General features: G+C 34.0%; 3 protein-coding genes and 1 long non-coding RNA gene across 9 annotated transcripts; 1 reads left to right on the top strand and 3 right to left on the bottom strand.

The window, feature by feature from the left end:
• Positions 1–4868: 4868 nt before the first annotated feature.
• On the top strand, positions 4869–6383 carry LOC142555562 (uncharacterized). The gene has a single exon (XM_075666480.1). The coding sequence runs from the start codon at positions 4869–4871 to the stop codon at positions 6105–6107; it is 1239 nt and encodes a 412-aa protein (XP_075522595.1). The 3' UTR covers positions 6108–6383.
• Positions 5917–14768, bottom strand: LOC142555561 (pentatricopeptide repeat-containing protein At5g10690). 3 transcript variants are annotated; one of them, XM_075666477.1, is made up of 13 exons: positions 14439–14767; positions 13933–14115; positions 13248–13380; positions 12929–13026; positions 12668–12829; positions 12505–12603; positions 11987–12122; positions 11553–11785; positions 10815–10892; positions 9350–9418; positions 9092–9268; positions 6825–7920; positions 5917–6099 (listed from the first exon to the last, which is right to left on the bottom strand). In XM_075666477.1, the coding sequence occupies exons 1-12, from the start codon at positions 14631–14633 to the stop codon at positions 7675–7677; spliced, it is 1809 nt and encodes a 602-aa protein (XP_075522592.1). In that variant the 5' UTR covers positions 14634–14767; the 3' UTR covers positions 5917–6099; positions 6825–7674. The 3 variants fall into 3 exon arrangements, with proteins under 3 accessions (XP_075522592.1, XP_075522594.1, XP_075522593.1); XM_075666479.1 differs by lacking the exons at positions 5917–6099; positions 6825–7920 and adding an exon at positions 10472–10515 and having other exon boundaries at positions 9101–9268; positions 14439–14768; XM_075666478.1 differs by lacking the exons at positions 5917–6099; positions 6825–7920; positions 9092–9268; positions 9350–9418 and adding exons at positions 9473–9967; positions 10472–10515 and having other exon boundaries at positions 14439–14768.
• Positions 14769–15223: 455 nt separating this feature from the next.
• On the bottom strand, positions 15224–17750 carry LOC142555560 (uncharacterized). Of its 4 annotated transcripts, none has more exons than XR_012822434.1 (3): positions 17602–17750; positions 15612–16034; positions 15224–15478 (listed from the first exon to the last, which is right to left on the bottom strand). It is a non-coding gene; the product is annotated as an uncharacterized LOC142555560 (long non-coding RNA). The 4 variants fall into 4 exon arrangements; XR_012822435.1 differs by having other exon boundaries at positions 15224–15742; positions 15882–16034; XR_012822433.1 differs by having other exon boundaries at positions 15224–16034; positions 17593–17750.
• A 951-nt stretch (positions 17751–18701) lies between these two features.
• On the bottom strand, positions 18702–19954 carry LOC142504632 (KID-containing protein 1). Its single transcript, XM_075617498.1, has 2 exons — positions 19657–19954; positions 18702–19216 (listed from the first exon to the last, which is right to left on the bottom strand). Exons 1-2 carry the CDS (start codon positions 19848–19850, stop codon positions 18901–18903), a joined length of 510 nt encoding a protein of 169 aa, XP_075473613.1. The 5' UTR covers positions 19851–19954; the 3' UTR covers positions 18702–18900.
• Between the last annotated feature and the right edge of the window lie 2693 nt (positions 19955–22647).

Below are 22647 nucleotides of genomic sequence, written 5' to 3'. Positions count from 1 at the left end.
ATAATTTTTTTATTTTTAAGTTTATGATTTTTTTAGTAAATAAATATTTAAGTGGTTTTAAAATATTTGAAGCTAGATGAGATGTGGTGATTATAACTAAATTACTGATTTACTAAATTTATTTTTATGATGTTTTATTAAATAAATATATTTTAAAGACCATCATTACGTGAAAAGTTAATTATTTTAAGACCATCAACATTTGTAATATAGTATATATTCATCACTTAGCGTGATAAATATGTTCTGATAAAAAAAAAGTTTTCCAAGGATGAGGATATGTCGTGAGTAATAGTGCATGAGAAAAACCGTAAAAGAGAAGGTCTCAAATGGAGTCCGTTTACAAAAGAAGACCCATAAGTTATCCCGATATCAAGCTTTTTCTAGAATTTTCTCTCTCACAGGCGTACCCATGCACCATTATTCATATCATATCTTTATATCTGAAAATGAATTCTTTTCTTCTCTTTTAACACTTGAACTCAAGACATCAAAGATAAAATTTTAGATTTTTAGAATTTGGTATCAATTGATATAACATTAAATAAAAAATAGAAGGAAAAAATTATTTTTTAAGAGAAAAAAAATAACAATTATATATGTATATAGTGGTAATTTGACTGAATTTAAATTTTTTAAAGAAAAATGAAGCTCCTGTAAAGAGACAAACATGTCACAATATGCACCTAAACCTTTTGTAGAAAAGAAGACATGAAATTTAGGTGGAAACAAAATAAGGTTTTTGTCCCCCGCAGATTTACATAAAACCTAAAAACCAACCATAAATAGATAGACACCAAAAATATAAAATCGACTGTGGTTTTCACAATTTGCTTATATTTGTGGCCACGACTAATTATAACCAAATCCCACCGCTAACTTCACAGTGCACTTGGCCTCTTCCAAACCAATAAAAGATATTGAATTAATTCTAAAATTTTAACCTTATATTTAGAAAAGGAATATCAATATTATAATAAGAATAGAATATCGTACTCACACATCGTGTTTCAAGTTGATGAAATAGGTGAGCACGATATCAAACGAACGTAAATTTTATTTCTCTCACCAATAATTTTTCTTTCGAGTTTGTCGCAATGAGCTTGTCTAGTTAAGTTTATCTGATTGAATTGTGGTCTGCGGTATGCAATTAATTGATACTTAAAACTATTATTTTGATATATTTTTAAATCGTCAAAAAATAATTAATCGCCATAAATCATATGATATACATTGATTTCCCCTCCATTTTGCATCTTTCCATCCACCAACCGTATTATTGGATGGAACCTCTATGAAACATATATATATATATATATATATATATGATAAAAACTCGTGTGAGACGAATTTTTTATTTGAGTAATCCATGAAAAAGTATCACTTTTTATTCTAAGAGTATTATTTTTTATTGTGAATATCTGTAGGGTTGACTCGTCTCACAAATCTTGATTTGTGATACCGTCTATTTATATATATATGTGTGTGTGGTCACCATCTTATTTTTTGGTCATATAATTAATCTACAGCTATTTTTCTTTGAATTGAACTTGGTAGGGAATGGATTAATAAATTCAAAAATGGAAACGATTGGGTCTCACGAACTTGCTGTGATACAACATCATGATTGAACCTTTTAATTTATTAAAACGAAATTGCACATCAACATTCTATTGTCACGGGCCCACTACTAGCATAGTGTTTAGTTGGCTCCTTTAATTCGCTGTATTTAATTTACTTTGTCAACAACTGTACTTACAAAAAAATATGTATGTCGATCGATCGGATCCTTGTTTGGGTTGGTTGCGTATTGATTGCGTAGGTTACTGTTTAATTAATAGTTTAATATTTTTTGAACGAGTTTGTCCAATTTTGTTTACATGATTGATGTGGTTTACGAAATATAACGTTAATCCGAGTATTTACTTAGTATAGATCGAAAGACAACGACGAAGATTTCATCACCATAAAAAAAATCCATTCACCAACTCAAAAAATAAGAATTTCATTATTACATACCAATTCTTTTTGTTTTTTTAGATAGAAACGAGAAAATAAAGTATTGAAATAAAAATTATGGAACAGTAACTATCGAACAAATATAAGATTATTAAGATACTGATTACATTATTTGTCTATTTGTTTTGTTGATAAATATATATTTGTTATTATTTAATATTGGTGTTCTCACTGCACAAGTCATATATGACAGACTCAAAACTGAAATAACAAACGACAAAAAAAAAAATTGAACTCTTGATTTCTTGATAATGGCTCGTTATATCTTAGCATCCAAGTTATTCATTCCAAATTTTATGTTTCTTGTCTACATGAGTACGTGCTTTTCTTACTCGTACAAAGATCACATCTTTGTTTATTTTTTTTATTGCTCGTCTTGATTCCATCAACTCGACAACATAATGATATATACAAAGTTAATAAAAAAATATTATATACGGTGGTAATCAAAATTGTTTGAAATATCATTTTCTTGTATTTCAGACGCAACAAAAGTTTTTGAAATTTTCATTTTGACGTGTAAAATGTTCTTGAGCATCATGTGATTAAAAATCATTCATAAGACGTTTAGATTTGATTTATCTTTGGTTTAAGAATGTTTGACACCATACAAGTCTGAAATTAACGGATTTGGTTCTTCTTGTTAACACCTACGAACGATCTACTAGAATCAACCGCCTTCTTCAATCTCCTGAATAAGATCCACGATCATATGTTTTGTTCCTCGTGTAGATTGCACAAGAAGTCCACATGAAATTTTTGTCGAGATTTAGATTCAAGTCTGATTGCACCCATCGGATCATGCTAAGAGTTTCTAGTAGTATAGCTAATGATCCCCTATGTATCACTGATAGTGCCTGCAAGAATCTTAATTTATGATTAGCGTATAATACGATCTTTTCAACTCATATATCCCGATCAAATCTGCAATCATTGGTATATGGAAAGTTGCAAATGAATTCGATAACTATGTGAAATATTTTTGAGTAACAATAGTGACATATTATGTGTAACTAAGGAAACATCTTCCCAGAATATGCATGTCTCACACTGATTAGATATTCATTGTACTATTAACTCATCATATCACATAGGATATCTTCACTCGTAGGTGGGCAGTGAATCCCCGAATACAATGCATCAACTACTAACTATTTCGAAACCACACTCAACTCGTCATTTGATAAACTTCAATGAAGTCGACAAACTGATCAAAGTGCATGCTAGTACGTAGAACCTACACATTGTCCGGGTCAAATGACTAATGATATACAACCATAACAGCACAGCCTATTCCACTCGATAAGTGATATCTACTTGGAAATTTCGAGGGAGATTTGTTCAATGCATCATCAAATAATCATTCATCTGTGTGAATGGACATCTTCATGTCCTTACCAATGAAACATGATGTTTACATCACAAATGTTATTTTCATGCTTCGACGACATTTATCCTTATTTTAGGCGGCTGAATCGACAAGGAAAAATTTTAGAATATACCAATACGCTTTCTAATGAGTTTCATGATTTTACATCGAAAAAATACCTCATGGTATTTATTGTATATTCAAAGGTTTTATCTATGTAGCTTGCATTAGTATACAGATAAAATAAATGTCATAATTTCATAAAATCATAAAATAATATCAAAATAAAAATTATTTTTATATAAGAGTCAATAAAACACAAGTTACAAGTTTGCGGTTTCAAAGGTCTAAATATGAAACATCTTCCTTTAAAATGAGCATGAATGTCATTTCGACTACCGTCTATATCAAACAAGAAACGTAAAATCAAGTATGATCAAGATTTAAAATTTTTGCAATCAACCCTCAAACTATAACTTTAACGCTTGATTCAATATTTAAACACAATATCATGTAACTTTGAAATAGTCATTTATTATTTTATTATATATATATATATATAGTAATTTGTTAAAAAGAAAAAAGGAATAAAGTCTACGTGCCTTCCTTGCCTTCCTTGCCTATTGGGATCTTAGGCTGTGCATGATTTACGCACTCATTCTACCAACAAACCCAACATCCAAAAGCCTCTCTTCGCCAACCATTCATCTCTTCTAATTTCTCCATATATCAATCTTTATTATCACAACTATTATTCATCTTCTTGCTCTTCAACGTTCAATGGGAAAGGCATTCATCCGTTTGCATTATATAAGGTACAACATCGATTTGTTGTTTCTTTGCAGATTTGGATATTTTGCGATATCGCATCCATTGATAGGCATTTGTTGGTGAGACGAATAGCTTGAGATAACACGTGCATCAACGTTTTGGGAGATATGAATAGCTTAAATTATAATTTTGTTGGGACACAGGACAGAACATGTTAATTCGATGTATGTGCTCTAAGTCTGTCCGCTATTTGATATGATTATTTGATGTTTCAATCTTTTGATTCGAATAATCATTAATGCGTCGATTCTTAAAAAATTTCGACATTATAACATTTATAAACTTCAGTTTGGTTTTATCAAATATGTATATGTTTATGATAACTCAACTATAAATTTCAATAGATGACGAGTACTTCTGAAAAAACAACAGTTTGATCTCTGAACTCCCGCGTTTGTTTTCGCTGAGTTCCCAATTATAACAATTACTAGAAAATGGAATGGTGAAGACAGAAAATATATCGGGGATGTAAGGAGCATATGTCAGTATATATATATATCGGGAATGTTAAATTTGAAGATTTTCTCTTTGGGTACCATTGTTCTGTTCCCCCACATACTCCACTAGCTGGGTGATCAGTGGAATTTATATTGACAAGCATATATATGTTCCTCAATGCAGGTGGAATATGAAGTGCTAGACGTTATAGATGGCAACAAGAACAAAAGACGGCGCACCTGCCAGGGAGAAGAGGGGAACATCCCCTTCGAATTCTCCTCAAACCGGAACTGCACCACAGCGTAGGAGCCGGCCCAGCCCTTCCAAAACAAGCTCTCCTGCAAAAAACCAAGATTCAGCTACATCAGAAAAGCAAATTCCAAACTATCTCAAGCCTACCTTTAGTTCTGCCACAGACATTCCGAAGCAACAAGGCAAGAAACCCGTTGCCAGTGAAAATGCCTACAAGCCCAGTCTTTCAAGAAGAAGATCATTTGACAGGCCCCCATCGGCTTCTAGCACACAAAAATCACGGATTTCACCAAATCCTTCGCTTCGATCTTCTTCGTTTTCCAGCAAAACTAGTACGGCACCAAAGTCAAAGGATGCTGGAAAACAGAGTTCCCTGTATGCCAGGCCTGTAAGTACAGTAAAGAAGACTGGAATTTATGTTAAAAAGCAGGATGCCGGAAGTGGTACTGCCGTAGTGAAGGAACAAGTCACTAGCCCTTCTGAGAAAATGGATGTTTCCAATGAGTATGTCGTCCCACAACCTGAAACAAAACAAGAAGATGAAGAATCTGCCGTTGCCAAAGCTGAAGAAGAGAAACCTCAAGTTGAGAGCAACAATGAGATGGGAACTGAAATTTTGGTGCTGGAAGACTCGGAGAAGATTAAAGAGGAGAAAGGCGATCATGTCAAGGTTGAAACTGAAGAGGTGTATACCGTTTTTGAACAAGATGACGCCTCCATCGGCATCAAGACAGAAGAGCCAGAAGGCGAGACACATATTGAAGAAACAGGCAGCAAACTTCAGGAACTAGAACACACTTCAAACGAAAGTGATAATAATCAAACTGAAGAAAGTGTTTCAGATATTCCCGTTGCTGAAGTTGAAGAGAAGGATGAAGAACTTGGACAAAAGGATGCAGAACTTGGACAAAAGGATGGAGAACATGGAGAACACTTGGATAACAAGGAAGCAGCAGCCAGTGGAAACAAAGCCACCGAGTCTAAAGAAACAGAAGTGCAAGAAATCGCAGGGGAAGAGAAGCAGGAGACAGAAAGTTTGGCAGTTAAAAAACAAGTACCACAAGGAAAAAAGGATTCTGCAGTTTCAAATGATGTGATTGAGGAAACTGCAAGTAAGCTTCGGGAGCAGAGGAAAAACAAGGTGAAAGCGCTTGCAGGGGCGTTTGAAACTGTCATATCCTTGCAGGAGCCTAAGTAACAAAATACATGCATAAAGTTAAGAAATGAAAAAAAATACAAGATACCTACTGGCACTCAAAGAGGAATGGTTGGCAGAATGCTTTTACTTGAATTTGTTTTCACAGTTGAACTCGTTGTCGTAAATATCACAGAGAATGATATGACAATCAATACTTACTTTTCTCATTTTGCTTTCTTGTTTTTTATTTTTCAGTTCTCTGTACAAAGGCGTCGGTATACTATGTGCAATAGCAAGACATTCTGATTATAGTTACTGAAAATTTTACATCTCTAATCGATGTTTCCTTGAGCTGTGATCGGAAACTCGGTTAAGTCCCTGACTTTTAACATGTATCAAGCACGTTTCAAGGGATTGCATGTTGCCACTGTGGTCACTGCATGGTATTTCTGCACATTTTATAAACTGAAGACCGCTGTACAAGTTTCCCGTCAACTTCTATTAATATTTCAAACAAAAATAATAATGGTCTCTTCTATTTTCTAACAGATATCCGTGCTTATATATGATTAATCAACACTTCAAGTAATGAAATTTAGCAATATTAACAAATTCAAGGTTATTCTCAACTCAAAACTATCACAGCTATACTTAGACCATCACAAAAATGAGACAAGAAACCAGATTAGTCATATTTTGAGCTTTGCAACAAAGGGAAAAAAGGAGTTCTTTTTGGCTTCAAAATTGAAAAGAAAAGACTTTAGAAATCATACTTACAAATAAACACTGCTGCTACCAAGTTGCGTCATCAGAAATTTGCAGCGAAGTCTACCAAAAAAACCTGATATATCCATTGATTTGTTGATTGAAGTTGTACTTGCCAGTTAACCATGAACCAATCGCCACTCCAAAAACATTCAGCCTCAGAAAGCTGAAGATAATAATGGGCTTTTGTGCTACATCTTCTACTGAATCTCTCTTTAGCAAGTAGCATTGTGACATTCATGCGATGTATCTGAAATCTTAACATGTTTTGATATACAGAAATTGCATTCATTTTTCAATGTTATAGCTATGAGGTAACAAGCCTTAACATTGATATTTCCCAGAATTTCAGCAAAACACTGAGATTTCATACGACGAAAAGGAGTAATCCTTGTTTGGTAAGACATGAAGTAATCAGATGATTTACTAAAGCTCATTCAAAAATCTTCAGAGGTTTGTAGGTTACACAGACTTGCAGAAAATTTGGTTGTATATCACGTAAATAATCAAAACACGTATAAGATTATCAAAGCATCTGTCATATGGTTGGAGTCTCAAATAGATCTTTTACACATGGTATCTATGTGTGTATTATGTGGAAAAAATATCCTTCCTGATTCATTCGAGCAGTTACAAGCTAATACAATTTTAATGAGTGCATATTGAAGCAACATTCCCTTTTTAGTAGTAGAAAAAGCATTCCCAGTCTGAACCCATATATCCTACAATCACCGTCTGCCCTTTTTCTTCCTTGGAAAATAATATACGACAATAGTTTTAATTAATTGAACAATCCAAAAGGCATGGCTAATTAAAGCAGATAATAGAACCTATCTCAAGAATTTGCATTGCTTTCTGACAGCTAAAAAAATTCATCAGGTAACTTTGATGATGAAGTTTTGCTAAGCTTATTCAGATGTGCATGTGTAAAAACTCCTATGGCACGTACACTTGAGCCATAAGATAAACCATGAAAGTCACCATGTTTAACAATTATTATCATTTTGTGTCTCTTCTGTAGCATAAGATCAATGACATATCCAATAGATGTTGAACTTGTGACACATGGAGGTGGACTTCTCATGAGTGCTGAGAGAGGCGCATCTAGCTGCATAGAAAACCATCAATAGTAAATCATTATAATCATCCATGATGCCAAAACGGAAGAAGGTAACATTCTCACAAGTTATGACTCATCCATTTCTAAATATAGTCAAAAGCTGTTGCTCCAACATGCAATAATTTGCAATGATAGTAACCATGAATTGAGGTTTAAGACATCTAATAAATAATCGAAGTTTGCGGCTTTTCGTATTAATAATTGAAGTTTGCGGCTTTTTTATATAAATATGATTTCGTTTCCAAAAGCTATACAAATTCGTAGGTAATGAGAGCTCTCCACTCCATGCAATTGCATCCAAATTAATCAACTTTTGGAACGAACAACATTTTTTCGCTAATCACGACTTAAATTCCATCTACCAGACGGTAGCCACGAGTACCGATTTGTAACTACAGAAAAGCATCCTGAATCCTACCAATCAAAATGAACACTCACAATTTTAGAGTTTGGACCCATTTTATCAATGGATGTCTCAGAGAAATAGAGTTTAGCGTAAATCCATGTTTTCTATAGTTTTTTATGCTCGAATTGGAGCATATCTTTAAGATTTTTTCTGAGCATCATGCTACACTATTTGTCTATGCATTCAGTTTCGGTAAGGATATACATTTGAAATGTCTTCCCTCGATGCGATAATTTTCAATCAGCTGCACAGAATGTATTGTTACCTCCAGGCTCCATAAAATGTTCAGTTTCATCCATTTGGTCCCCATCAAATTTCGCAATAGGTACCCTATTAAACTAGATATTGACCTATCTGTTTCCAGGTCTTCTTTGTAACATTTTAAACAGGAATCTCCATGCATTCTAATGACCTAGCTAAAAAATCCATTCTCACAACAAATCTACCAATCAGATCTAAAGAACCTGTTTCCATATAGCAAATACTTCATAAATTTCAGTTCACAGCAATCGGACATCACTCCAATTACATTGATTCTCAGTCCAGCTTTTCTTAATATCAAAACTATACTGAAGATGTCTTCATGAAGTTATGTATGAACCGTTCGTAAGAAGAAAAGAGAAGAAAGAGAAAAGATAAAGCTCTTGCTACTTGTATGCTAACTCTCCAATACCATTTTGGAGTACATGAAAATTCATTTTCCTCATTTAAAAAGGTGTAGAGGAGCAGTTACAGTAAATAAAATTAGCATACCTTATTGCAGTCTTCACGATGCAATATTCCCACGCAGCCTCCCCAGTCATCTATAATGGGTACAACAGAATCCTTGAAGAACCGCATAACAACTTTCTCCAATAGCAGTGCAGCTGGTAGCGGCTGAGCTTCTCTAAATGGCATCATGATACTCTCAATCATGCCACTGAGTGATACCTGGATTAGATGATGGATAGAAAATGAAACTCACTTGACTTCAAACTATGTGTGAAATCCATCAGCATCAATTTTAAATACCTGAGGAAGCACGATAGGACACAACATTGATGTGTTTAAACCCATCAACGCCTCAAGTCGTAGAGCAACCTGCAGTGTCGTGCAGGGAATTATATGCATATGCAAGGCAGATGGCAATAATAGAAAACATCAACATTCAACTGAGTAAGACAATTCTAAGTATTGAGTTGGTAAAAGATAAATATCAAATTGAGCAAATTTTAAATATTAATTCATTCCCTTCAAACTAGTGAAATTAGATTAGCATATCTCCTTCAAGCTTTTAAAAGGAGGCTAGCAATCATTTTTACAATATACTGTAGTAGAGGGGGCACTTTTTACATTAATTTACTAAGGTAGCATATACTCAGAGTAGATAAGAAACTTGATGAGAATAACAATCATTTTTACAATATTTTGTAACCGGTAGGACAACTCTTACATTGCAAATCACTAAAGTAATGTATACCCAGTGGAAATATTTGGAGAACTTCCCCAAAGAATGTCGCCAACTTAGCAAAAAAAGTAGTCAGCTGGGTTGGTCTACATAACCCTATTGCAAAATCTCCCATGTGAAGATTACCATGCACTCATTAGAAGTGGTAAATAGTTTGCATAACTACGCAAAGAAGAAAAGTCCTACATTGCAAGATTAGAAGAGAGTTATTGCAAATAGAATTGCATTTACTATGCTATATGAACCAAGTAAACCTAGGAAGAAGCCATCCACTGTGGAAACGAGAGTAATGATGTGCATATGCAATCCAAGACCATAAACCTAATGGTTTCAGGTCAAGGCTGGTTCTGAGTCTCATCTTGAAAGCACTCAACAGCTTACTTGCAGCCAGTAAGTGGTGCCAGAGACAAGGATTTTCAAATTTCGAACCAGCTCTTTTGGTAGATATCAGAAATGTCCAAAGATATGCGCACTCATTTTGTTTCCTTCACTAGTTGGGATTAAGTGATGCTCGCTATGAAGCAGGAAATGGGTAGATCTTACATGACTAGGTGCACAGCCAAGCACACTGGCTTGCTGCCAAATGCCAATCAAGAGGTGTATTCTTAACAATGCAAGCATGGGATGCATTTACACCTGTGACACTTGGGCCAAGGGGTATCTGAGGCTAAATATCAACAGTTTACCTGAATAGGGGAACATCTTTGGGCATCCAATGTAACCACTTGATCTGCACAAGAAGATTAAGAGAAAAAGGTGCTACAGTAGAAGGGTAGGTTTAATGCTTAAAGGCTTTTACAGGCCAGAATTGGGCCATTAGCATGTATTTTAAGGTTAGCTTCTCAACAGACAAACTCTCAAGCCTCAATCACGAAAAATTAAGATGGGTAGGTCACATGGACTTCTTACAGGTTAAGCTAGTGGTTCGTCCGTCAGCAAAACAATTACAAACTAAAAAGCATGTTACTAAACAAGACTAATATCAAAGTTTTATTGGTAATAGGCCCCAGAAACTGAGAAATAACATACCATGCCTTCTCTACTGTTCCATGATATATCCCTCCATTTCCGAGTAACTTTTCTCAATTTCTGCAAAGCCAATTCAACCTGCAGGAAAATCTCGAACTGAGTGCAGTATGTGATTGGTGAAAAGACATATCAGCGTGTAACTGGTAATGTGAAGGTTAAAAATCCAAAAACGAAAGTCTGGAACAACTAACGAGACAAGATCTGTTAGAAACAACAAATAGTCAATTATATACTTCCGATTTTCTGATATCTAGATGCATGAAACACAGTACTATTAAAACTAGAATATAATTTCCAGATTACAATGACAACCATATTTTGGGCGTCAGTTATGATTCTCATTGTTCAGCCGCATCGAAAAAGGTATCATTTTTAATATATCAAACTCGAGAAGTAATAGATATCAAAGTATAGACAATACAGTTCTATAAGTCAACACTGTTAACGAAGAAAGATTCATCCTCCACATTCTAGTGCAGTTGTTGCACTTGTTTATGATGATATATAAGGTCTGGAAGCTTTGGCTAAGAACAGAAAATTTTAATATTAATTACTACATGATGTTCTCTACATATTGACTTCAATTTGTCACATTTCTAGATAAAATCCAAATAATTTCTCTCCTCCAAAATGACTTGGAATATATATGTTGAGAACATCTACAAAGAATATTTTATACATTAGAGACATCACAAGTGGGCAATTGACCCCATCACGTTGTATGCAAAAGAAATTTACCTGTCCTTCATTTAAGGCTGCCTCCATTAAAAGGTGGTCAGATTCTACTTGCAATACAGATGAGATTGTTCCCACTGAGTCAAGCCACATGCGCTCATAGAGCCTTCTGACCATTCCATAATCTCCCTCAGAAGCAAATGCACGCATCATCGACATAAACAGATGAGGCTTCGGCCTTAAGATAGGTTTTTCCTTAGCTTGTTTTATCATCTCCCCGAAAACACAGAGAGCACCTGCTCATTGTACAAAGATTGACTGCATAAGTTTCGGTCTGCCACAGACAAGTTGGAAGATTGATCATAACAAACACTTGATCCTGCTTGGCTAATAAAATGCTGGATAAGGTATAATTTTTCTTATCTTCTTTGGGTAGAACAGATTCATCTGATGACTAGAAACAGAAGAAACACTTATATAATCCAGAACGAGCATACCTTTAATTGACCCACAAGTTAACAATGCATCCACAATAGTAGTGTAAGCAACACGATCGATGCGTAATTTGTTGCGTGATTTCATTTCTATCAAGATCTTTTCAATAGAATGCAGATCCTTTACCTGACCAAACCCCTATAAATACGACACTTTTGAGTATAATCACTGCAAGTGATTAATGAAACCAAAGGATAATTTTCAAACAGCGAATGAGGAGAAGCCCTCATAATGGAGAATGTGGACATTGTAGGTGGCAATCAAATAACCAAAAACGAAATATTGTTATATCATTACAATATATCATGTGTTATGGGTCATATATGAAGTAACCAACAAACGATTCCAAGTAACGAAATATTACACGACTTTAACAAATTATTTGCACTTGCAATGAACTAGAAATATCAATTCCATATCAACAAGAGCAATAGGGTAAGATTGTCGGCTAAAAATTACCAAAAAGAGGGCAAATGCCAAATTGGTTGTAATATAACTAAGGGTGGCATGCACGACCGACCTGTAGTAATGTAGTGTAAGTGACAAGATCTGGGAAATCATTGTGGTGATAATCTTTCAGAGCTTTGTCCTGCAATAAATATCTGATATGTTTGAGAACCTGAAATTGATATCACCACAGTCATTATCGAAGCTTCAAACTGGCTTCAAAGAAGTGCAGAGACCTTCATCTGTTCATAAAACTCTGTTGCTGCATCCAAGTTTCCAGCCTTGATGCACGCATAAATTAGATGATTATATGTGATTTTGTCAGGATTCAGACCTCTCCTCAATATTTCATCATGTACACCAATTGCTGCCTGAGGACAACCAACACTAATATATCCCTGCAAAGGAACAATAATTGTCAACTTAAATGTATGGGTATCACCCTTGGAATCTTTGAACGTCAAGGGCATAAATAACAGTAGAAGATTCAGAACTACCTTTATCAATAAGTTGAAACTCAGAACAGATGGTTTTCCACCTTCTTGAAGCACATGGCAGAACCTTGCAAGAAGACCATTTGCACGGCGGAGATCCCCTGCACTAGATCGTCGATGACAGAGAGGCAGTGTCAGCAAGCATGGAAATGAAACTGGAGACAACTGATAGTGAGAGATTATATTTAAAAAAAATTATCCTGGCAAGATAGATATATTAGTTTTTCAAACTCAATAACATGTCTAAATCAGAAAAAGAGTTTCATAGATCTAACAGTGAATGATGTAAAGAGAACTCAAATTTTTGAGTGGAAATTATAACCTGATTCGATTAAAGCATTCAAGAGACCACAAATAAGAGCTTCAGACAACTGTGGATTACCAACAGCAGTGCCCAGTTCCACAGACTCAAGCAGTTGAAATGCTTCATCAATTCTCCTGGCATCACCCAATCCCTTCGTGAAAGAAAGCCACAGTTATTCTCAAATACTAAAAATTTACTCCACCTCTTCAAAATATGTGGAACATGTAAAACAAGATGGTTTTGATTATTATCATGAGTCCACAGTTCAACAATGTACCTGACTATATAAAAAGTGTATTTTATTAATCAGAGCTTTTTCAAGTGTTGTTTTATAGAAGAAATCGTTCTGAGTTTGGTTATAATAGTGAAAAAATAGTTCTTAAAAAAATTTCAAAGAGAACCAAGAAAAAAACCTAGAAACAATATTTTCTGATATGTCCACCCAATTACAACACCTTTTTAGCAAAAGCACTTTTTAAACGAAAAAATAGACGCTTGTACTCCACAAAATTTTGCGCCTAAATGCATTCCATGTTGGATGGTATAAGATTGAAAAAAAATACAGTTTTGTAAAATTGTAATTGAGAATGTAATTTGATTTTGGGGGTAGGAAATATTTTCGAAAAATGTTCCCAAAACACAACCTTAGTTCCAGAAAAATTCAACCGCTACAAGATACATCGTTAAATGTGATTGAGAGTACCTTCACAAGTGTGCCATATGTGATAGCATCAACCCCACAGCCCTCCGGCTTCGACATTTCAGCAAACACTCCGAGAGCTGACTCAATGTCATGACAATGAACACATGCCTGCATCACGGCATTCATCACAATTGTGTTCAGCTTTCCATGTAGCTTTTTCGCAATCTCTATTTCCTCAAATATCTGAAACAAAAAGAAAGGTGATAAAACTAAGAATTGGAACAAACTTCATTAATGCTGCCTACCGTGTGTTATTATTGGATTGACAGTATGATGCGGAAAGTTCAATCACACAGTACGCGAGAATCTTCCTTGCTAATTGAACCTAGACTTAAACGTGTTTTTCAACTTGCAGATGCACCAGCTTAATCGCCGACCCATTGGAATTTCAGCAGACACGCATAACGTCGCAAATTTTCACAAACTTTGACCGATTCATCCAAAAGACAATGCAAAATCACCAGAACCGAAAAGGAACGAACAAGGCAACAGGTGAATGACATTACCTGATCCAACTGCCGGCGGCGGGTGAGTTGCACGACGCGGGAGGTGAGCATCTTGAGATTGATCTGGTCCGAGGGGGAGCGAGACAGTTTGCTCGGATATTGTTTGCGTATATGCCTAGCTGTCATTCTGGTCGATGATGGAGGCGACATTGCTGAAGTTCCATGGATAGCGGAGCTTTGCAGTAGTATAAGCATGTTTTCCGGCAATGGAGACTCAAGATTCGGCCATTACTCCACTCTCGGAGGAGGAGCAAAGCTACTGTTGGAGATTTCCTTTAGAAGATAATGTAGCACAGTATAACCAACTTATCTCCATTTTTGTTACACTGAAATTTTTTTATGACAGAAATATATTATGACGTATTATGACGTATTATATTATGACAGAAATAATTATGACGTATTATTTTTAATACTTCAATATAATATAATATCACAAAATTATCGTATAATTTTTTAGACAATGAAATAGTTAAATTAAAAATTCTACATTTTATAAATTATTTTTCTTAAATTATTTTCTCAACACACACAACACTCAGAATGTGAGTGTAACATTACCCGCGAAAAATATCAAATAGCTATTAACGAGATACTTTTCAATTTGGTCGCTCCAATTGATTTGTAATAAAATAAAAATACTGGAAATGATTCTTTTATTATGATTTTGAAGAAAAATTTCTCTATAGAAAATCTACGAATACTTTCGAAGTCCAAAGAAATTAAAAAAAAAAAAACAAGGATCTTGAACTGAAAGATGAACCTTAGAAGCTAGAAAAAGTATCTTGAGCAATTGCAATCATCGGTTCATTAATAGAATGAAGTTGCATGACACGTTAAACAAGAATTTCGAAAAACTTAAATACAAAACTTTGCCGCCTCTGTTACTCAAGATTCAAGAATTTGCAGCACTCTCATTCCGTTGCGTGAATCCAAATACAAGAAGGAACTTTTTGATTTATCAATCTTCAGTTCCTGTTGAGCAGTGTTCTTTCCCTTACTCCAGAATCCCCCAAGGAATGGCCTTCCTGCTGTCATTACTGGAATACAAGAAATTCATATTAATCTAAGAAACATGTACAAATCAAGTTTCAAGTTGCCGCGTGTGTGCATGAGGATGTTAAATTGAGACGATTCAATAAAGAGAGTTCTTCGAGAAAACTAGAAACTCACAATCTGACAACCCCAATCCTCTTGTCGAGTGAATGCTCTGGTATATCCAATTCTTTGAGGGCATTGCCACCCCTTTTCCACCAAGTTCAATTATTTGAATTTTGCACCGTGTGGACTTCAACAAAACACTCCTGCAAAAGAAGGTTTCAGCAGTTCTTGCAAACAATATGATATCTTGGAAATGCTTCGAATGTAGAAAATTAGAAACTCAGAATCTGAAGAGAGCTGTAAAAGAACTTAAATGACGAAATGTAAAGTTTGGAACTGAACTAAGTCCTCAATTTCGTTCCAAGAGTGACAGACTTGATCCCTCCTTGTCGAGTGCATGCTCTGGTATATCAAATTCTTTTGGGCATTGGAACCCTTCTTCCACCAAGTTCAAATGATTTGTTATTTCCATTCCGTGGTTTCAAGAAACTCCTCCTGCAAAAGAAGGTTTTCGGCAGTTATTACAACCGGAAAAAGATCACCTCGTTAAAAAGCATGCCCCAAAGGCAAAAGAATTGGGTGATCAAGAAATATGCAACCCATCGCAAATGAAGTTCACTAAATTAAATGGACATCAACAATCCAGAAAATTTCCAACCATTTGCATTCCATACCTGTAGACCCCATAAATTATGACAATCATCAACCAAGAAAATTGCAGATGCATAGAAATAAAAATCTGGGGGAGTAAACCCATACACCTTGAATGAAATGGCTAGGACAAGAATGGTATATATTTGCATCCAATACATAACACCTGTTGAATCAACTATGTGCACTACATATATTTGCGACACATAACCTAACAACATGTTACGCGTAGATAGTGCGTGATACTGAATCACAACAAATGGCTAAGCTGGATTTAGGCTTATCCAGCGTAGGACACTATAACGGTAAACCCATGTGTATGTCATACCCAAAGGAGATAGTTGTGTGGTGGATGGATATTAGGCATCCATCGAATAAGGTTCAGAGATTCACATAAAAATGCTCTTATTAAGCCACGAATATGTATTAACAGACATCCAATCCCAATTTTGTTGTTTCTTAGTTTAGATTATATATTGAATGCAACTTCCCACCAGTGGCTTTCTATAAATATTTGCACCTGGCATTCCAACATGAACATGTTACTATCAATTGTCTTCAGCAATTACCATCTACAAATAACAATAAGTATTATATCAACTCTTCATATTGGTAATATGAAAATGCGCTAAACAAGTAAAAGAATCGTGGGAATCAGATTGATGAAATCTCCTTTTGTTACCAAAATGAATTACAGCGTGAGCATATGGTCACACAGTGTTTTATTGCATATTTATAAGTGCTTAAAAGTTCCCAATTCACAACCCACTCAAATACAATCAGTAGATCATGCTACACAACATATTAGACCATCCTCCGACCTTAAATGGTATAAACATGTTCAAGATTCAGGTTTAATTTCTAAAAAGTAAGTTCTGCAACTTCCAAAATATACTGAGCCATTCATTCATCACAATTTTTGAGCTGAACCGTGTCAATTAATCATTAAAAAAAAGAGATATTGAATACTACGTATGGCAATGTGGTTGCAAACAAACTTTTGAGATCCCCATACAATCATTAATCAATATATCACAAATGATTCAACTAATTGAAATTTATCAATCATTAAAATTAAATCAAACAACGATTTTTCTATTATCCAAACGACCAAAACCAAGCAATCCCATCAAGACTACCGGTTCAAATGCCCAATCCTTCTAAACCTGTTTCCTGTTAATGTACTTGAAACTAAACAGGCAGTTGCACAATACAAAGCGATGCATAGTTTTCTTCTAAGAATAGATTTTGTTTCGTTATCTTTTCACGGGTTTTGATCAAACATCAAAGAATTCAACAAAAGAAAGAACCAACAAAAGTTCCTCTTAACTTCAAAAGCAAACCAAGAAAATGACAGCACCATAGAAATTTGAAAAAACAAGAAATATATATAAAGGATCACCGGTCTCACGTAGGTTAAATCTGGCTTCCCCGCGGTTCCTTGTCGGGGTTTTCCACCGCCACGGTTCCCCAAATTCGGTGTCTGCCAGTGGAGTCTGCGGTGGTAGTGGTACACTCCGCGATGGAAAATTCCTTTCCAGCTGCCGTATTAATATAGATGATTTTTGTCTTAGAAAAAAACTAATATAGATTATTTATAATCTGGAAAATGATTAATATATATTATTTATAATCTAAATATATTTTTAATTATCTGTGTTTTTCAAGTAATATAGTTATTAAACTAAATTTATTTCCAATCTTTATTTTGACCCGTAACAAAGAAAAATAAAATAATAACAAATTATTAGCAAAATGATTTCATATTGGAACTGAAAATAATAAAACTAATAAAATGATACATTTATGTTTGGGCGGAAAAATTTGGATTTTAGAACGATTTCAAAGATTAAGTAGTAGATTTGAAATCGAAGAAAAAAACTTAACTGTTGAGCAATATAAAAAATTTATAATCTTTCATTGTAATTCTGAGTTAAATTTATAAGATAGATTTGAAACTCAGACCTTCTATCCAAGAGTAGGTCTTTTGTGAGACAGTTTCACGAATCTTTATCTGTGAGACGAGTCAACCATATCGATGTTCACAATAATAAATAATACTTTTAGATAATCCAAATAATAGATCTGTCTCACAAAATACGACACTTGAGACCGACTCACATAAGTTTTTTTTATCTATATATTCCAAATGCAACTAAAGACATCTAGCTTAATGCCGATATATATATATTATTTTATTAAGTTTGAGACACTTAGAGTAATTAAATTTGGTATCATGGTCTGTTTTAATAATTATATATATTAATAAAATGTTAAGATTTTAATGTAATTTATATTTAGTTCCGTGGATAAAATTATTATTTTTTGAGGTCTAAGTTATAAGTTAAATTCTTACCGATAACAACGCAGAGTAAAGAAACCGTCCAATTCCCTTAAATGAAGTATAGCGTATGCCGGAAAAATGTGTAAAATTCTAGTGACCAAACAAATCGAATGAATGCATGCACTTCTACAATCCAAAGCTCCTTAAAAAATTTACACATAAAATTCGACAAACAAAAAATTACTTAAAACATATATTAATAACTTTTAGTTCGTCACATGTTCAAATACCATATATCCCAATACCATGTATAATACTGCCTTGTACTCGTAAATTATACATCAATTTTTTTTTTTTTTTTTGTAAATCTCGAAAAGGAAAATGTAATGGGACGAAAATTAAGAGACTATACTATCTAGCACCATTTTAGATTTTCTGCAAGCTCTCAAGATCAGAGCACTCTGCTTTGCTTCCTTCATCCTCCATGGCTCCGTTTTCAGCGTCAGCGTCGTCGTCTTCTTCGCGATCCTCGGAGGGGAAGGCAGGCATGGAGGATTGGTGTACAATGTTGTTGGATGGTTTCTTGGAGTATTTCCTAAATTTCTGCGAGATGTTGATCAGTCTTCTTTTCTTGTTGAAAGCATGTTCAGTTTTGGCCAGTTGTGTGGCTTCTTCAAGCCTTGCTTCTGCCAAGTTTGAATGAGATTTCGATCTCCCATCGTAATGAAGAGATAACCCCTTTCTGCAAAAAAAACACAAATCGATAAAATATTTACCAATTTGCATTATATATAAATATGATGAGTATTAATTTACTTGGAGTGTTAAACATAATGTAATTTGATTACAGACAAATTTATATTTTTCAAAAAAAAGGAAGGAAAAGTATATTTTTTTATCCATTTAGAGACACAACAAATGTTTCTCCATGCATGCTAAATTTGCACCGATCGAGAACATTTCTTGCACGGCATTCGTCATGCATGCTTATTTTTTCACAGATTCATCGAGATTTTCCAATTCATAAATCTTTATCAGAGACCATCGAATGAAACCAGGGGCGGGTTTCAAACAATCTAATGGTTGGAATTTAGGGAAAGAAAAAAAAAACCAAGAGTTTTGCCAGCAAGTAACCAAAGAAGAAAACAAAAACCACAGATCAGGAGAGGAGCTGCTCAGTACTTAATGGGCAGAGATGTTTCCAAAGAAGCCAAAGAATTCAGAGCTCCACCGCCGGAGATTCTGCTCTGAACCTCTCCGTGATCCTCGACATCATCATCACTCGGTATCCCAATTGACGAATCCTCTGAATCAGAATCCACTGCTACATATTTCTTCAAATTTCCATCGCCGCCGTACGCCGCCGCCTGTGACATTGTGTGTTTACAGCGCAAGACTCCAAATCTCTCTATTTGATTTATTTTCTTGAAGTGAGATAGTTATAATTTTCTTTATCACTCTATGGCAGCTCCAAGCCTCAACCGATCATATACATATTTTGTGTGAAAGAATGGAGAAAGGACTCCTATTTATTGAGTAAGCCAGTGGGGTTACTTAGAAAATATAATATATATATATATATATATATATATATATATATACTTGGATATGTTTAAAATAATATATATTAATTTTTTATTTAATTTAGTTTGTTTTTGCAAATGGCCAAATGGGCAAGATTACAAGGTACTTGTCCGGGGAAGAGGAAAAGCGGTAAGAAAGTTGAGTGACGGCGGAGATAACGGACGTTTGTACTTTTAATGGATCGGTTGGTTTTGTCACATTAGTCTGAATGAATTGGTTTTTTTTTTTGTACTCCATTACACAACATTTTTGTTCTCTTTTCTCTTTTGTTTGTTTTAGATTCAAACAATTAAAAATTATATTAATATTAGCTTATAATTTAGGGATAAAAAATTTTTTTTACTCGTGTATAAGAATAACTAATACCAATGGTAATAATCTGTGAATCCAATTGTGAGCCAAATATTTTGGTCCTGTTTTTTCATTTTCTCTAAATCTAGTAAAACTTAATTCCATGGTAATTTTTGCGAGAAAAAGATTGCTTCGAATCCGGTTAATAAATCAAAATTCAAATTTATTCTCGATCTTAACATCTGTTGAGTCGCCGTTCGACAACGTTTTTAAAATCACGACAATATTCAAAATTAAACAGACAATAATAAAACGTATAACGGTATTACGTAACGGAAAAAATTTGAATTTGAATTTTTTATTAGTAGGCGCCACCAATTTTTTTTAAAATAATCATTTTCCGGTTTTATCGAATTCACATTTTTTTTTAATTATAAACTAATAAGTATGCCTTATTACCCTACTTGCATTGGCGGTCAATAAATTATCGCTAGTTGTAAATGTGGTAAATGAGTTATCAAGACAAAGGCTAATTTTGGTTGGGCTATGAATTTAACTCCGAGCCGGAGGCCCACACATCCCTAGTCAATTTTTCCTAAATTAAAATTAGCAAAAGAGATGATTCGTGGTGTATTTTATATATAGCAAAAACTAGGAAAAAGATATTTTATAAACAGGTTATTGAAGTTTTTGGGAAAATTGTGATTTTTTTATTTAAGTTGAGAATAGGTCTCTTGTGAGATGGTCTCACTAATCTTTATCTGTGAGACGGGTCAATCCTATCGATGTTCACAATAAAAAATAATACTCTTGGAATAAAAAATAATATTTTTTCCTGGATGACATAAATAAGAGATCTGTCTCACAAAATACGACTCGTGAGACCGTCTCATACAAGTTTTGCCTTAAGTTGATTTGTTTATATTTTAATCGTTAAATAATATGTCACATGTATGATGTATTCGTCTCACACAAGTTTTTGTCTTAAGTTGATTTAGTTTATATTTTAATCGTTAAATAATATGTCACATGTATGATGTATTGATTGTATCTAGTATATAATATAATTTAAAATTGAGACATTTAATTAAGGCTGACTTTGAATATTTAAACATGAGTATGTTTTTTGTGAGACGGTCTCACGAATCTTTATCTGTGAGACGGGTCAACCCTACTGATATTCACAATAAAAAGTAATACTATTAGCGTAAAAAATAATATTTTTCATGGATGACCCAAATAAGATATCCGTCTCACAAAATACAACTCGTGAGACCTTCTTACACAAATTTTTGCCTTCAAACATTGTGTAGATTTTGGATGATTGGTTTTGTGAATAATATATTTAAAAAATTTATTTTGGAAGTTGTGTGAGTAACATAAATATTATGCTATACACATATATTTAAATCGAGTTTGCATATCTTGAAATATTTATATTCTTTCATATAGTAGTGAAGTAGTAAAAAAAAAAACACAATATTTTAATTTTTTGGTCACTGGGAATTTAACTCCAACATCAACCAATAAACCACACATTTCAAATCAACGGCAGAAAACATATAGAGTAATTATATAAGTATTATATTTGTTTTTCCTCTCATTTCTTTTACAACAATAATTATACTATTTTATATAGTTCATATACAATTATTAAATTATATTAATTTTTTTAAAAAAAATTACAAAAAATATTGTCATTTTTAAAATAAAAAAATACAATTGGATTAAAAGAGCAAATTGCATTCTAGGGTTTAGGTTATACCAACTGCACAAAAACATCAGTAGATAGGTTATGTATGATTTAAATACTGTGATGCCTAAAACGCATTTCCAGTGTCAAACTATGTTGCAAATTGCTTACCCTATTTGTATGATCTTAAGATGTGCTTCGCCACCTCGATATTTACTCTTCTTCTCGTTTCGCCGCCTGAATAAGAAGGTAAACTCTCCGCGACTGGTTTGCGCCAGTTGGGGTCTAAAAAATGAACCAGCCCCTCCTCGGCTTCTCCATTAATCCACATAATTGGAAATACGATTAGATATTCGTTTTGGTATTCAAAAGGGAAAATAATATGTGTACCAAAGCATGTAACACGGGTTCTCAACCTTCAATTATATACCAAGAAAATTTTAACATTTCTCTTAAATTACTAATAAAAACTAAATTGTCATCGCAAAACAGCCATTTATTATGTGTGTTTGTTTCACCAGACACATCAAGATTAAAACAGTTTTCTTGCAATCATAAACTTATCTTCAGCTATTGTCTTTTCACTTAATAGGTACCCGAAATAA

This window comes from Primulina tabacum, chromosome 9, assembly GCF_025594145.1.
Source record: "Primulina tabacum isolate GXHZ01 chromosome 9, ASM2559414v2, whole genome shotgun sequence".
Lineage (NCBI taxonomy): Eukaryota > Viridiplantae > Streptophyta > Magnoliopsida > Lamiales > Gesneriaceae > Primulina > Primulina tabacum.
This window is presented reverse-complemented; position numbering and strand designations above follow the sequence as displayed.